The sequence below is a fragment of the Conger conger genome, chromosome 3 (genome assembly GCF_963514075.1).
Source record: "Conger conger chromosome 3, fConCon1.1, whole genome shotgun sequence".
Classification (NCBI taxonomy): Eukaryota; Metazoa; Chordata; class Actinopteri; order Anguilliformes; family Congridae; genus Conger; species Conger conger.
Window position 1 is genome coordinate 60,976,467 of NC_083762.1, and position 17,373 is coordinate 60,993,839.

The following is a 17,373-nucleotide window of genomic DNA, read 5'->3' on the forward strand; positions in this document are numbered from 1 at the left end:
GCGGGGGCGGACACCGGAGACATTGACATTGGCAGGCCTTCCCTCTAAAACATATTACCTTCACCCTTGACAAAATTTCTATATTAATGAGCAGGAAGCGTGAAAATGATAGCCATCTGTCTGTGAAGCAACATTAGTTTATATCCGACGCTTAATCAGACTGAGGGGAGGGGGTGGGGGGGCGGTTCGAGGGGGGGCTGCCGTTACCTGCCGTGTTCATGTGTTAAGTGAAATGAATTTTCAGGTTGGCAAATGAGCCTCCATTTTGTGTTTAAGAATTTCAGAATTCAGCTTCGCTTGCAATGACACAGGAAATGGCACTTATTCACAAAAAGTGCCGTCGATCCAAATAGGGAATTACCTTTCTTAGAAAGGTAACCTTTCTTTCTAAGACCGCAAGCATTTTTCCGGTCCATTTGTGTTGAAGACCTTTAAATAGCATGCAGGGTATACTGTATTTAAATTCAATATCTAACTGCGGGGTTAAATGGGGGTCATTTAAAGGGTGTTATTGAACTGTCACCACAGGGCCACATTAAGTCTGTTTTATGTATTTAGGTCATGTTTGAATACACTTAATTTGTAACAAATTGCTCCCCCTCTCTCTGTAGATTATGATGAATGTACTGTGTATGGGATGTGTAGCCAGAGCTGCATGAACACCTACGGGTCCTATCGGTGCAGTTGTACAGATGGCTACATCATGCAGTCTGACAGAAGGTCCTGCAAAGCCAAAAACGGTAAGATGATATATTGTATGGCGATTCTTGTGCATGCCTTCTATGAATGCCATTAGCACACTTTCCAGCCAATCGGGTGGCCCGATGACGGAATTCAGTCTCACCACCAGCATCCGTATTGGTGGATCTGTCCAAACGATTAACAAAGAAACTTGTCCACGAGTCTGGGGAGGATAAGTCTCAGGTCTTAAATGTGACTCAGGAACCCGATAAAAAACAGGTTTGATCGAATATCTCGGGAGCACTTTGCCATCTGCAACTTTGAGTGCCCCGTGTTTATTGGGGTCAGATTAATTCGATGAGCCGCTCTCCTCCTGCAATGCGGGGCAGTTTCTGCCCGTTTACTGCCACAGCTCAATAAAACAACGTCGTTTCTCGAAGGCCGGCAGAGACCCGAGAACCTTTCACCGGTTGCCGTGAGCCAGGCACCCCAGGGATGCGAGAACAACGCTGACCTGCTTGGGGAATCTGGGTCACCGTCAACCCTCGCTTGCAGCTGTTCGTGCCTTGCCCGTTGATGAAAGCCCTTCTGTGGTGGTTTCCGTTCTCACACTCAAAGGTGTGCCCCTCAAAAACGCAGAAGACGAAGACCCTCAGCGACGGCCATTTTGGTTCTTGCGACCTAAGGAAGAATTATCGTCCAATTGGTCTGCTTGTTGTTGACCGTTTTCCTGTACCACGACTATCCAATGAGTAACTGGTGGAATCATTCAATTATAGGCCAGATTGTCGAACATTCAGTTACTTGGCATACCGATTGTGGATTGTTAGCCCCCCTTTGTTGCTCTGAGGAGAAACAAAAGTAGTACATAAACAATCGCAATCATGTGTTACAGATACTGTATTTATGAATAAAGCACGCTAATTGGATCAGTACAGTCCCCTCAGACACTTTCTCCCCCATTAGCATTTTAATGCAGGCGGGACTCTTGATAGGAATGGGGAAAATGGTAATGGAGATAAGGCAGTTTTGGAGATGAGTAAATCACGCGTGTGTGGGAAAGGAAAATCTGCCTGATGCACGTCCTCCGTGTTTATCAGACCTTTTCCATGCAGGCTATGAAATGTGCTAAATTATTTTCACAGCAGCTGTGCTGCAATAGAGCAGTTCCGAAATTCTGCTATGAAATTCCGTCCAGACTTCTATTAAATCTTTGGAACTGTACCAGAGGTGTACGAGAAACAGAGGACGCATAATTACAATTTCCCCACAAAAAAAATAAATATATATATTTTTTGTTCTATTATACCAGCTAATTTCACATGTGGCATTTGTTGTTGCAAGGACAAAGGGATTTATTCATTTTTCTGGGGTTTCTAAAGGATATTTGTGGTATTTAGTGAAGTTGGCAGTTGCTGTGTTAGGATTCAGGGCATCTGGCTGTGAGTGAATAAATTAAATTAAAATTCAATTAACTCCAATGAAGCTTGTATGCTGATACACGTACAGTATGTACAACATATTACCGTTATTCTTTTCTTTATACTGCATATTACACAGTATGTGTGTTTCATATTGTCACTGGTCTGAGCTATTTTCTGTTGTGCAAACACCCTGAAACAACTGTGCTAGAGGAAGCAAGTACCAGCACAATCTAAAAACCCGTAATTATGTTTATAAGGATAAAACAGAAAGTAATCTGTGTACGGCCTCTGGAGAAAAAATGTCACTGCGCGAGCTCCTTTGTCTAAAACAAAAACACATGCATGAAGTGTGGCTTTTTACTTTAGACCACAAACTTCTGAATTTCCACGAGCAGCCAAAGCCTGCAGGTCCTTTCACAATATTTTCAATATCTTTCATCGCATACAAAATATGTCTGTGCTAATTGAAAGCATACACTAAAATTGATATAGTGTCAAAAATCCCCCAAATTAACTTTAAATGGAAACACTGGTGTATCTTTCCTTTCCAATAGAATAGGCTAACATCTGATGCCTGCCCTCTTTCATGACTTGGATCCAGCTGGAATGTAATCTCGTGAAACAAAACTCCAGTCCTGTCCCTCGGAGACAACACTGAAGTCAGTGATCTGTAAATAATCCGGATGGGCCCGTCCGATGCTGCGCTTTCTCATCAGCCTATCCATATCCTATATGGATCAGCGAATGTCCCCTCTTTCCCTGAAACACTGAGGACATGCTTAGGTTCCGGATTACTGGATTTGCCTCGGAAGCAAGAACGGGAGCGGGGGAAGCGGCTGCCAGGTGGCTTATTCCGCTAAGACGCCGGGATCTGGTGCGCGCGAGACGCGCCAGGTGTCCCGACTGCGCCAGCGAGCGATTGGCCGCGGCCCAAGGAAGGCGGGGTTATTGACTGTCTTCATCTTCCCGCACACGCGCCAGCCCATCAGTATGCCGGCTCCGAGTGCCTGTGCAGACACGCTGGGCTCAGTCCAATCGCTTATTTTATCCTTGCCCGTCTCCTTGCTCCTCGCCTGACCCGGAAATCAATAGAGGTACGCCATCTTTACGGAAATACAAGTCCATTAAAGGTTCCTTCAAGGAGCTATGAGCCCGGAGCGAGGAGCCTCCCGAATATTTATCGAGGGAATATGAGCACACCCTTTGCGGAAGTATCTCTTTTGGAAAGTGTGATGTATAAATGATTGACTGTGGATCCACCTCTCTCCTCCTGCCATGCATCTGCCATGTCTGTAACCGACGTAGCTTCAAACTGACTTATGAAAGAGCAAGGACGCTCCATTTGCCTAATTCACCTTTTCTCTTTTTCTGAGTTCCTTTCCTTGCCTCCCCCCGACGGGTGCAAGGAAAGACAGAAGGAGGTAGCCTGAGGTAGCCGGTAGAGTAGGGGTTAAGGTTCATGACTGGGACCCACCCACAAGTTTGATGGTTCAATCCCTGGTGCAGCCACAACAGCATCTTCACAGCTGTTGGCTCATTGAGCACGACCCTTAACCCTGCGTTGCTCTTGTAAGGATTCGTACCCTGTCTTGTCTAATCAACTGTCAGTCGCTTTAGATAAAAGCATGGATAAAAATATGTAAAAAAAAGTTGAAGAATGAGTCCAATGCTCAGCAGGCCGGTCGTATGATGGAAAGAGATTTGTACCCTGCCTAGTCTAATCAATTGTTAGTTGCTTTAGATAAAAGCATGGATAAAAACATGTAAAAAAGGTGAATGATTAGCGATTGGAATGAGTCCAATGCTCAGCAGGCCGGTCGTACGATGGAAAGAGATGGGCACACTCCGGAGGCAAGTTAGTAACTCGGGAGTCGTAGTTTCAATTTTCCTTCTAAGGAACATTGCAGAGGACTGTCCCCTTTAACAAGGCTGTCAGGTTATGGATATTTCTCACATAATTGTCCTACCTGGAACACAAGGCCTGGGGGCATGTCCGCAGAAAATCAGGGTGTTTCAGGGCTCATTCACGGCACTGAAGCGTTGCCGGAGCCAAACCGCTTTTTTTTTTTTTTTTTTTCTGCTGACTTCGTGGCGGTCAGAGTGGCATTTGGCATTCTGATCTTTACATTATTTAATTGCTTGGCAGACACGCGTTGGCAGGGTGAATTACATAGCTCCCCTTCTCCCCCCCTCAGCATACGTTTATACAGCTGCATATTTCTGCTGAGGTAATTCAGGTTAAATACCAGTCAAGGGTGCTGCAGGAAAGCACTGCCTGGTCTGGCCTGTGTCTCCAGACCCCTGCACTCTGGTTATACACTGGCAGAAGTAAAGGTACAAAAAGTGCCTGAAAAGGTACAAATGCTTGTTGCTGGGGTACATTTGGTACCCTATAGGTGCATAAAATTGTACCCCCTAGCCAGCGATATATAATGAATTTGTACCTTTTTTATGCTTGGAAAATGTACTAATTTCTACCCAAAGAGAACATTACTGTTCTTTCGGGGTACATTTGGGAAATTTGATCCTTGACCCTGAAGAACAAAAATGTACCTCCACTGTCACTTTCTGAGATGTAAGCATAAGCTCAGTTACTTTTTATTTATTTATTTTGTATGTTTTTTAGGGGAGGGGGAGCGAACCAATATCTTTTCCCTGCGTTTCTCTTTCCTCCAAATGTCGAATTCAGCACCGTATCTCTGTATCTTTGCCGCTTCACCGCCCACTGATTCGAGAGAGGGCACACCCGCACAAGCTGTTGGCCGCTGCTTCTTTTCACGAGGCGCTGCTGAGCCTTGTGGGTATTTTTTTACGCCAGAGGAATGTCTTCCAGTGCAGTTGATACAGGCAGAGTGCAAGCATCCTGTCCAGGGGAAGGGTCGCTCCCGTGAGACCGGGCCAAGCCCACCGCTGGAAAAGCCGCCATTTTGGCATCATAATGGAATGATCTCTCCCCACTGGAATCAGAACAGTGAGCAAATAGTCACTCTACATCTTCCACCACAGGCTGAAAAGATACCTCTGTAAGCAGAACTTTAGTAGCCTCACCTATGTGCGATGGATATACTGTATACTGTATGTAGTGTTTGAACACACCGACTAATCAGAAACACACATGAATCATTTGTCACATATGTTATGGCCGTGAAATGTGACTATAGGTCTATGTGTAAAATCTGTTGTCATTTATACATGGTGAAATCAAAATACTCTTGCAGTTTATCTGAACTTAACTTATATTAACACCATGTTAATTGTTTGATTACAAATCTAAAGTTGTGGAGTACAGAACCAAATCAAGATAAGCTACTGTATGTCTTTCTCTCAAGACTTATGGAGTTCACTGTATATACTGTATAGGCTTGTTAATGAGAGAGGTCAGTGGAGAAGGGTCAGACAGGAAGCTGACAGGAAAGTGACAGTAACGCAAATAACCACACATTATAACAGAGCATCTCTGAACAAACAATGTGTCAAACCTCTAAGTGGATAGGATACAGCAGCAGCAGACAAATAAGCCATAATAAATGTCTAATAAATACATATTAAAGTCCTCGCTGAGTGTATAAACACACACCAATACACTCAAACACATTTTGTATTTTGAGAATTACATTCTCCGTCTCCCTCTTGTACCTACTGTGCCCCATGTTGTCGGGTTATTTATGTACTGCTATCTAAGTTATTTATTAATGGATACTATTGTTTGTGCCCCTAATGACTTGGAATCGGCTCTTCATTGCCTAAAGCATTGTGTTTGCCCTTTTGTGTATCTCCGGAGAAGAGCATCTGCTAAATGCATACATGTAAATGCAATGAAACCTATGATATCCTCTGCAGAGCCGCAAGTATCAATTCAGTACACAGCACACATTAATAACCAGCCTGGGCCCCAGCAGGTTGGCTTTGGAATGAGTTACACCTAGCTACCTTTGATTTGTGGTTGTTTCATTAAATATTCTGATACTGACAAAAGGACAATAAGATCATCGATTGTACGGAATACCTGAATATTATTTGGAGTATACATTAGCAGCTCAGCAGGTACGGTCCATTGTTCTGATGTATTATTTTTTTAATAATATTGTTTATTTCCATTAATAAATTATGCTGTGCGGAATGTTAGCACATGAATTAAACATCACTGTACTGTGCACTGCATGTGCAGTGATCAGAGGTCACAGTGAAAGAGGATGCGGTCTAGTTTCTGAAAATAAATAATAAAAAAAAAACTTAGTAATATAGAAAAAATTAATGACGAATAAGAATCCTCGTGTCCTGTATATTTAAAGTTTGTACCGCATGGCACATGGGAATCTGCGAGCAGCTAGAACAGCAGTTGTTGGAAATAGCTGGAAGCACATTGCACCTTGCAGGAGAGATGCATCTTTGGTGCTTTTAATCAATGTGACTGGTTTCCTACCAGGAATAAGCTGAATATCATTACCCATAAACTTAACTGAACCCGCCGTTCACCTACATTAATATTAATTTGGCAAAAAGGATTGGGAGGCCGTGATGTATGGGAAATGTGGGCCTTCCATTAGTTGTAGGAACTCATGCAAATAAATTTGAGCACAGATTCTCTGTGGGGGCCTGTGGAATCTGAGAAACATGTTAAGTGTCTGAATATTTTATTACAGTTAAAATAATATTCTGTACCGCACCTTTAGCTGGTTATATAAATAAACATTTTGTGCTTTCGCTTTCTCTATCTCGCTCTCACACCCACGCACACACACACACACTCTCACACCCACACACACGCACGCACACCCAGAGAGCAAACAAAAAAAAACTGAAATAGAAATTTACAGCTGCTTAATAGAGTGTATTTTGACCAAACACGCTGCTCACATTACAGGTAGAAATTTATGTTTAAATGATATACAGTAGCTCACCTTTTTCTCTCTGCACGGACATTAATTTAAGTCCATATGGGAGACATTAACGTACACTTACCGTCAATTTACAGTGTTACCCATTCAATGTTTATTTAGTGAGGTTATAACCAGCCCTGTCTATCTGGTAAAAGCAAATAGTAAGTAATGTACTGTACTGTATTTAAAAAAAAAAAAAAAGTCATATGAATTAATTTTATAAAATATATCTATATTTGTACATATTTCAGTCTATTCTGTATATGCAAAAATGATACACTACAAGAAATAATAAAGTGAAAGTGAAAACAAATTATGTGACTTAATGGCAAGATAACTTGAACACATATAAATACAGTACATCTGGGAAGCTTTGCTCATTCTTTGGCTCAACAACGACTAGAGGCGGTTTCTTCTCACATGCAATAGAACTCATCAACAACTGAACTGAACCCACTGAACTGCACTGTATGTTTCAGCTACCTGCACTGCACACCACTCACTTTGTCCACATCCATCAAGTGCAGCACTGCCATTGAGTGCCTTAAGTCTGTTGTCTACATTCCCCTCCCCCGTGCACTTAGGTATAGCCTTTTTATACTGTAGCTTTTATTCTTACTTAAAGTTAAATACAAAAGTATCAGGACTGTGGTGTGAAATTGGTAGTTTTTTTCCCCTCTGTCCTAATCCAATCTGTCATTGTTTCAAATCAAACAATGGCTTAGAGGCAAAATTCACAATGTTGGCATTTATTACGAATTGAACTATAATTACAACAGTGCCATTCAATGTGTCAAGTCCCCCTATACCATGTCCAAGTAGTGAGACAATTACCATCAGCTGTTGGTAATTGATTAATTTAGAAATGGAAAGTAAGAAAGAAAGAAATGTCAGTGTCGGAGCATGGGTTAAATCAATTGAATGTGTTTTTAAGAGTCGACTTTCAAAGCTACAGGATACAAGACAAAAAGACTGCAGATGAGGGTGAGATATCTGACAATGAAACCAGGAAGGCTATGAAAGAGAACGTGTGAAATAAAAAAGGAAAGAAAAAAATCAATTAGAGCTATTGCAGAAAGTTTATGTACTGTGTTCCAAAGTCAACAGCATGGAACGTCCTTAAGAAGAAACTAACTAATGGAGGATGTTGGTATCACCAGCCGTCAGGCCGTCTGTGGAAGACATCAGAAAGGGATGACAGGATGACTGTAAGAGATGTGGAAAAAACATTGGGGATGAAAGTATCGCAGGACAAGCAGAAGACCTAGAGAGGCAAATTACAGAGGCTAGACTTCCTGATGTACACCTCTCCTTGTACCTTGGACAGAAAGGCCAGGTTGGAATTTGCAAGGTAAAGATGAGTTTTGAATGCAAACCTTTTGGACAGATGTGGACTCATCTGGACCCTTGGCATACTGCACTACTCCATCTGTCAAGCATGGTGAAGTTTGAGTTTGATGGCTTGATCCTCTATGGCAGCATCTGAAGCTGATTCAGTGGTCTCTATTGTTAATATAGCCTGTGACGGCAGCAATAGAATGACAGCTGCGGTGTACAGGGACATGTTATTCACTAATATTGAGAGAAATGGCACCATACTTGGATGGAAGTTTATCATGTAGCAAGACAGCCTAGACATGGCTCAGTCAGTCACCGGATTAAAACCCCATTGAACATGCTTTTGAATTGCTGAATTGAATTACAAAAGGAAACTGAAATCGAAACCCCGGCAAACATTCATTCACTGAGGTCGGTGGTAAAAGCTTGGAAGAGCGTCTCAAAATATCTCATTGTGAACCCAGAGATGTCACTCAGTCACAGACTCAACACATCATCAAGTTTAAGGGGTATGCAATGAAATATTCACCTTGTAACTCTCCTGTTTCTTTTATTATCACACTGCACATGAATTTAAGGCACGGGTCAGTAGGCTTATTTAGTATATTTAAGCAACTGAAAGTGAAGGTCAAATGAACAAAGTGCTTAACATGATTTGATGAAACGAAAACACTCCCATAACCTTGAGCTTCCATCGTAACAGTTTGGAGTGCATACCGAGGCGAGGAAAATAATTTGTTGGTTTACTCGGAGGTCTCGAGGGAAGGCCAGATAAGGGGTCCTGAGGCTGGCATCTCCCTAGCTGAGGAGTGCTTAAAATAGTCCAGAGCAAACCATGGCAGAAACATGGATCAAAGTCTGCTTAGCCCGTGGTGCACAGAGGAAATTCCACTGGGAACATGCAAAGGAAGGGGATTTGATGCTCCGATGGTCTAGGAGTTGTGGAAGAAAAATTGTGGGCTGTAGCTTCATGGACTGTTTGGAAATGGATGATAGTTGATTTGGGAGCTGGTAAGAAGTGTTGGTTGACAGTTCAGCAATTGAGTTTGTAGGCTTGAACCTGGTAGTCCATGGTGGTACGGCGTTGCAGTAAATTAGGTGCTCGTATTCTTGGGGTAACCCCACACTGTTCAGTGATTTGTGTGTTCATAACCATGTAGAGGCCTTGCCTAATTGCGTGCTGTGTTACATACGTGTGTAAAAACCTTTCACGGGCTATATAAAATAAGAATTATATACATAGAAATGGATGCAGGAAATGTTTGTTTTGTGTGTGGGCATAATTTGTATGCCTGCAATGTGTGAAAATATTAGCAAGCAATTTAACTCCACCAGTAAACACTTAAAGTCACTGGGGACAGTGATAACAGGGGCGATGATATTTTGCCCTGTGTGATGATTTGGAGAAAACCACGCGAGGATCCAGCCTGTGGTGTTTTTTTTTTTTCCTCCACGGCGGTTGTTCAGGGATCGGAACTGACGAGAGCTGCGTCTGTATCACAGTGGAAGATCACTGGAAAGGTTTCGGCTGGACTTTTTTTCAAAAACGCTTTCCTGAACGACAGCATCGATGAGTTACATTGGCCGTATCCCCGAGCAAGAGGAACTACAGGGCAAAGAAGTAGATGTCGGGAGATAATGTTAAAAGGGGCTTTGAAAACAGACATGTTGATTTATTGCAAGTATTAGTAAAGTGCCTCATGACTTTCTTTGGGGAGCAGGATAAATCACAACTCCCCCGGTTGAACCCTGTACCTGAAATTTCACACGGTCAATTAGGCTCCAGAAGTGTGTGGTGGAAGTCTTGCACTGTCCCCCATAGTAAATCACCTGCAGACTGTGAAAAAATATGGCGGTAGACAGATAACTTTCCTAGACCTCAGTAATGTCTCAGAAATAATGTGATAATAACATGGTAAATTATATATTTAACCACATTTCAGGCAGGTGAAAAGACAATTTTCTCCTGTTCCTCCATTACACTTGTAATTTCGTAAACTCCCAGATTCATTTCCTCATTTTTGGGATTTTAGTCGTTCATGATTATAAATGGCCAAACGAAACAAATAAGTATTTGCGGGGTAATTTGTACTCAAGAGACAGAAGTGGTAAGCATATAACAGTCCGAGATTAAACACACAAATCTCACAGCCCTGTAAAGCTGGTCTGACCCTTGGTCTTTTAACTGTGGCTCAGAAGAAGAGTAGCAGTTAGCCTGCTGCCTTGATACCAGTTGATTATAGGCTAAAGAATGCATCTGCTGAGCAAATAGCCAGATAATATTATTTTTTGAAGCAACCCTCACTTTTTTCTTCAGGACGCAAAATTGTTTTTTGCGGCTCTCGGGTTGCTGCCTACCCACACTTGGTGAAAGACTCGCAGCTACTGAAGTAGGCGTAAAGTAGTAGCGGTACACGTTGGCCTTTCCCGCAAGTCTTCATTTCACACACTTTAACGTACAGCGGAAGCTAGAGCCGATCACTGGTGAGGAAGCAGAGCTAGAGCCAATTGCGGGTGAGGAAGTCTTATCTGGACCTCCCTCCTGACGTGATAACTTGTCCTGTGTGTTTCCACTGTGCCCGTCCTTTCAGTCATAGTTAGCCAATGGCATAGCCAAGGCTTGTGTCTGCAATGCCTAGCCGACCTTCCGGGTAAATGTTTATACTCACTGGGCCACTTTGAAGCCCTATTACTACATTTTCAAGACCCTATGGGAAAAGAAGGACATCTACAGTATGTACAAGCAGTATCTTTTCATGAGGCGCTTCTTTCTGTAAAAATTAGTCTGTAAAAAGTAAGAGAAGTAGTAAGTTGTAGTGGCTTTTTTGCAACCCACACATTCAACCACACAATGTGAGAGAATCGTCTTGTTTCGGGGCTGTTCTAGTTTTTGGATTGGCCCCATGTGTAGATATTTGATAAGGCACGATTCCTGTGCATAGATGGGGCCCACTGTCTGGTATCCATTAAGACACAGTTGCAGTGCATGGAAGGGCCCCGTAGTCCGGTATTGAATCCAGGCTATGTCCTTCTGGGAAGAGAGAATATGCTTGTCCGCACTCTCCAAAATCAACAATAGAAATTGTGATGTGATGAACATTGCAGCATGAGCAGGATTAGGCTCTCCTCATTAATCACTTGTACAAGCTTCCCAATGGCTATGGCACCTCCGTCCTGAGATTCAGCTCAGCTCAGTTCTCTTGCAACCAAACTATGAGTGGAAGCAACAAACTTTAATCAATCAATCAATTTTATTCTTATATAGTGCACTTCACACCAAGGTGTCCCAGGGCACTGAGCAATTAAAATAAAATAAATACACATGGCGGGCACAATTCAGTCAGTTACAGACTTTAAATAAAAGCAGTATCAAACAATCTGAGATTTCAAAGAAACCATTGTTTCAGCATGTCTAATTTTAGCTGGAAGAGAGTTCTACAATCAGGGGGCATAACAGCTGAACCTTAGTTAAACTGAGTTCTTCATTAGTAGACTATACACAACAACTGTATCAAATATGTGCCACCATTGTTTCGTAGTTCGTCCAGTTAACAAGCACCCAGTGCCCAGTCTCATCTGCAACTAGCGTGACATATTGGAGGATAGCATCTGTCTGGGAGTTCATAAAAAAACTATTCTTTCACCACCAAAAATTTATTTTCCATCATTTCCATCCAACAAGATAAAGTCAACAATAGCCCGAAGGTATTCCAATGCGGCTGTGAAAAATGCTGCTCACTGATACCAATGTTTCTTCTTAAGCCATCATACAGGCCAGATTTATATTCTTTATAATGAAAGCATTGTATTCACTTTCAGTGAGGTTTTGAATAGATTTTTGGACGCCTACTGTAGATATCTTTCTTTATTATTATTATTATTATTATTATTATTATTATTATTTATTTATTTATTTTTTCATTTATTTTATTTTAATGCCGCCGCCACCACCCCCCTCTTCGGAGGACTTTTTTTTTTCATTTTTTTTTCAGTGCAAATACATTAGGTGAAGGCGCTCTGTACCCACCTCCTACCCAAGAGCTCACTGAGTGTATATTTTAAGACACTAAGACAATTAACAAATTACATTTAGCTTTATTCGGCATATCAGCCTCAGATTTTGCATACTTGTCATGCAGTTTATGATCCAAGAAATGTATAGTTTTTACGTGTTTTACATTTGCAATTTTCAGTATTTCACTGCAAACTAAAGAGAGGGAGGTTGAACGTAGAGCCTGCAATCTAATCAGAATTGGCATTCCACAGACTAACATAAAACAACATTGATGTCTGGGCTCACTTTAACAGGTCATTTAAGAAGGAATTATATAATTGTATAAAATTAGGATAGAATGATTAAATTGTTTTAAAAGTGCACAGTTAAGTTCAACAATTCTACTTTTTTACTTTAGAAGCCAGCAATGACTGTACTAATTTGACTGTTTATGAGCATTTGTGCCTGCACTTAACGCTGCACTGAAATCAATGGGGTCATTATAAAAAAAATGGAACCGCATCAAAGGCATTAATACTCACTGTGAAATGTTTTCCATGTTAATCGGTTATTATTTTTTCAAACTTTTTTCTATTTTGGTTTCCTAATAACGTTATAGCTGCAAGCATCCTGAGGGACTTCTACAACCTTCAGAAACAAAATGGTGGCACAACAAATTGGCCCTCGTTATTTCACCAATACAAACTCCCAGAATGCAGTTTTACAGTATGAATCCCTCAAAATATTGGTTCATGTTGAAAAAAATCCCCATCCAGAAAACGACACACAATGATGATATGTTTCTGATCACATGAAAGATGAAAGGGGCACATTTTTAAAATCATATTAAAGCATGCAAATGTTATTTTCTGGCATGCTAGTGATGTAGTGATGTATCTGTTGTTATTTGATAATATTGTAACATTTATGAGATTATACATGAAAAACTGTGCAAATAACAGAACAACTTTATTTTTGCATTTTCACCTAGATTTTTGTATTTGTTGTAATGTAGAATTTAATTGTATTTTGTATGAAATTGTGACAATAAACTAATCTGGTACAAGTGTCTTGCTTCATTTACACCATTTCTTAAGTCTCAGTGATGCTCACAACCAGAGTGTTAAAGCCTTAAATCCAACACTGGATAAATAGGCGAGGGTTGCCCAGATCTGGCATCTGCACAAAAGCGGTTAGGGAAGAAAACGGGAAAAAAAAGAAGAAAAAAAAGAAGTGCAGCATGTCTTTTACATTATTCATACAATTAAACTAAGCCATTAATCCAATGATCTAATCAGCGTGGCGAAAGGCTCTAATGTAGCCGGTCCATTTTATGTACACTAGCATTAGCAGGCGTGTACACTGAAAGACGGCTTGCCCAATCCAGGCTTAATTCCTCCGGTAATGGTCGTGCAAATGCATGTGGGAATTTTGTGGAATTGCGATTCGCAAAAAAACATTTTAAAATTCTAAATTAGTCACATCAATCACTTCTATTCTTGCTCTGTGGTCAGAATTGAGCTCTTCAGTACCTCAATTTGTTTGATTGGGCCAGTAATGTAGGGTTTGCCTCTGATGTGTGCTGATAGACTCACTAGGTTTCATGGTGTTCCATGAAATCCATTCAGAAGATATATGCCTTTTTGTGAGAAACCCTGCATACTGCCAAGCCTGCCTTTGGGCAATTGGTGTATAAAAAAAGTAAATTAGTTCTTCCTGGCTCCATGACCAAGCTCTCCACAAAAATTAATGCAAATCCGTTCATAACTTTTGCCGATATCCTGCTAACAGACAGACACAGATGGAATGGGGTGAGAACGTAACTCCCCTCAACTCTGTTGGCAGAGATGATAATAATAATAATAATAATAATAATAATAATAATAATAATAATAATAATAATAATAATAATAATAATAATAATAATAGTAATAGTAATAATAATAGGCGGCACGGATGGTGCAGTGGATAGCACTGCCGCCTCACAGCAAGGAGGTCCTGGGTTCGAATCCCCGTCGGCCGGGGCCTCTCTGTGCGGAGTTTGCATGTTCTCCCTGTGTCTGCGTGGGTTTCCTCCGGGTACTCCGGTTTCCTCCCACAGTCCAAAGACATGCACGTTAGGCTGATTTGAGAGTCTAAATTACCCGTAGGTATGAGTGTATGAGTGTGTGAGTGAATGGTGTGTGTGCCCTGCGATAGACTGGCGACCTGTCCAGGGTGTATTCCTGCCTTTCGCCCAATGTATGCTGGGATAGGCTCCAGCCCCCCTGCGACCCTGATCAGGATAAGCAGGTTCAGATAATGGATGGATGGATGGATGGATGAATAATAATAATAATAATAATAATAATAATAATAATAATAATAATAATAATAATAATAATAATAATAATAATAATAATAATAATAATAATAATAATAATAATAATAATAATAATAATAATAATAATAATAATGGCGGCACAGATGGTGCAGTGGGTAGAACTGCCGCCTCACAGTAAGGAGATCCTGGGTTCAAATCCCCGTCGGCCGGGGCCTCTCTGTGTGGAGTTTGCATGTTCTCCCCGTGTCTGCGTGGGTTTCCTCCAGGTACTCCGGTTTCCAGGGTAGTACACAGATACACCTTTGCCACACTTTCAGCTCATTCCAAATTGAAATTGATCCGGACGCACCTCTTCTCAATTGGTGTCGGTGTCAGTGCCTGTGCGAGAGTTTTCTGACTGCTTCCGAGTTCTCAAATCTATGGAGTCCGCTCATTGACTGTGAGAGTTGAACATTATTTTCTTTTTCATCTGGATTGATGACCTAGGAAAGGAACAAAGGCCCCACAATCTGTGCCTTGATAAAGTTAACACAGGGCACTTTCACTGACATATACCTCTGAAGACATACAGTAATGGCATTGCAGGTTTTGCCAGGGGAGAAAGTGGTTAAATCTTTCATGCAGTTTTCTTTCTTTTTCAGAGCCTGGTGACAGACCGCCTGTTCTCCTGATTGGAAACTCGGAACGGATTGCCGTTACGTACCTAAACGGGTCCTCGGTGCCAAACGTCAAGTCGCTGGACACAAACGGAACGCTGGCCTTGGATTTTAATCACAACAATGAGTCTGTGTGCTGGGTCACTTCAACAGAGTCCTCCAGCCAGCTGCGGTGTGCCAAGATGACAAAGCTCAAAGGTTTCTCAGAGGAACTGCAAATTAAAATCGGACAGAATCTGCAAAGTAAGTGTTCTGACAAACAGGCGTAGGAATTGATATCATTTAATCAACCGGAGAGTGCAGCGAATTGACCAGTTTTGGTCATGACACAAATGGCAGGACTGCTGCAGCAATTTGTGCTCCCTGCTATGAGGCTGCAGGAGTGAGGAATCTAGGTTCTATATTTACTGTATTATATTATTTATTTGATTACGTGTATATTTTTGGGTCATAGTATTACTGTAGTACTACATATTATACTGCTGTGGAAAGGGGGAAACATATGACGTTTGCCTTGCAATTTCCATTTAACATGCAGCTCAAGTTTTCGGGTTTTCTCAAAAAAAGAAAAAATTGTAAATAAACCCCAGGGGTGATGGTTGTTTGAATGTGCCAGGTGCTCACCGAACCCGTCAGCTCTCGCAAGGTAGATTCGCCATAACCGTCTCCGGAAAAACAATAAAGGATAAAAATGCAGACGAATACTCTCTCAGCATGCGTAATTAACAAGCTGAGGTATCAGAACAAGGTTTGTCTCTTTCCCGCATCAGCGCTGTCATTGGTTTTGATGGGACTGTATGTCGGGTGACGCAACTGCTGAAACAATATCCGGATATCTCTTGTTTTATTTACAAACAGACTTCTGCAGATCTTTGAAGTCGGCACAGAATCCCCAGACTTACATCTTTACACACGTTCCCTAATGAGTAGGTTTTTGCAAGTCGAAAGCTGACGTAATGGAGATGGCGAAGCTTTAGTTGTTAATCATGCTCTCACCTCAGACTTAATTTAAAAGGAGGCATTTCATCTTCAGATTATAAGATTCTCAAAGGCGAGGGCCCACGTTTATCTGGTTACACCCGACACGAGGAAAGGGCAACAGTGAGACTTTCATGCTGTGGCTTATTATCCATAACTGGAAGGCAGGTGTCTTATTTCCTCATAATTATCCACACTTCTAATGGGAGTGTTATGAAGACTTTTACAGACTCCATAACTTAAGAATGCACGTAGAACACCCAAACACCAATGGTAGTCCATTTCTTTCAAGCTGCTGTGGCTATGAAGCTTTTTTTCTCAGAATGAAATTACCCATTAAAATATGGGCTATCAACCTAAAATGGCTGATGCCTTGAAGATGTCAGTGCGGATATCTATGTGGATAGCAGATCCTATTTTCAGTTTAGAGACATCCTCACAGCCGTTCTCTATGAAAATGCATGGCATGGGGGAGTCGGCATACGCCTGAATGTCCTCAGGTCAGCTAACTTAGCCTCACAAGAGCCAAGTGGCTTCTCCCAGAAGGAGGAAGTCAGCAGGTGTTGAAGGTTGTTCTGTTTACATTTGCCAGTGAACGTTTCCATGAATATGTAAGGCGTATTCGTACCCCACTGTGCTTTTGAAGTGATAATTTGAATTATTATTTTATATTTTTTATTTCAAAGACAGGAGGTTTGAAATTTCAGACTTGAGTTGTCTGTTTGGTTTAACGGCCCCCTCCCCTCAGAAACCAACTTCAAACCTTCCTTTGTGTTCCGCTTATAACAGTGCTGCGTTTTCACATTCATTCAACTATAAATGTGAAAGCGAACCCAACCTCCATCTTTTGTAGCACTGAGAAAACAAATGGTTGTGAGCGGTTCATGCAATAAAAACAATATCACGAAGACAGACAGGTAAGCGGCTTTTACTTAAAAATAAGGCTGTGGTTTTGGGGGCCATAGCAGCCAGCACTGAATCCATGTGTAGGGTTTGCCTCTTATGTGTGCTGATAAACTCACTAAGTTTCATGGTGTTCCATGAAATCCGTTCAGAAAATATATGCCTTTTTGTGAGAAACCCCGCATACTGCCAAGCC

At 41.5% G+C, this 17,373-nt stretch overlaps 1 protein-coding gene across 1 annotated transcript in view; it reads left to right on the forward strand.

The window, feature by feature from the left end:
- Positions 1-17,373, forward strand: part of LOC133123174 (low-density lipoprotein receptor-related protein 1B-like) — a 484,946-nt gene that overhangs the window by 166,739 nt on the left and 300,834 nt on the right. The window contains exons 4-5 of the mRNA XM_061233491.1: positions 612-740; positions 15,282-15,539. Coding sequence (XP_061089475.1) covers positions 612-740; positions 15,282-15,539 — 387 coding nt within the window. The remainder of the gene's footprint in view (positions 1-611; positions 741-15,281; positions 15,540-17,373) is intronic.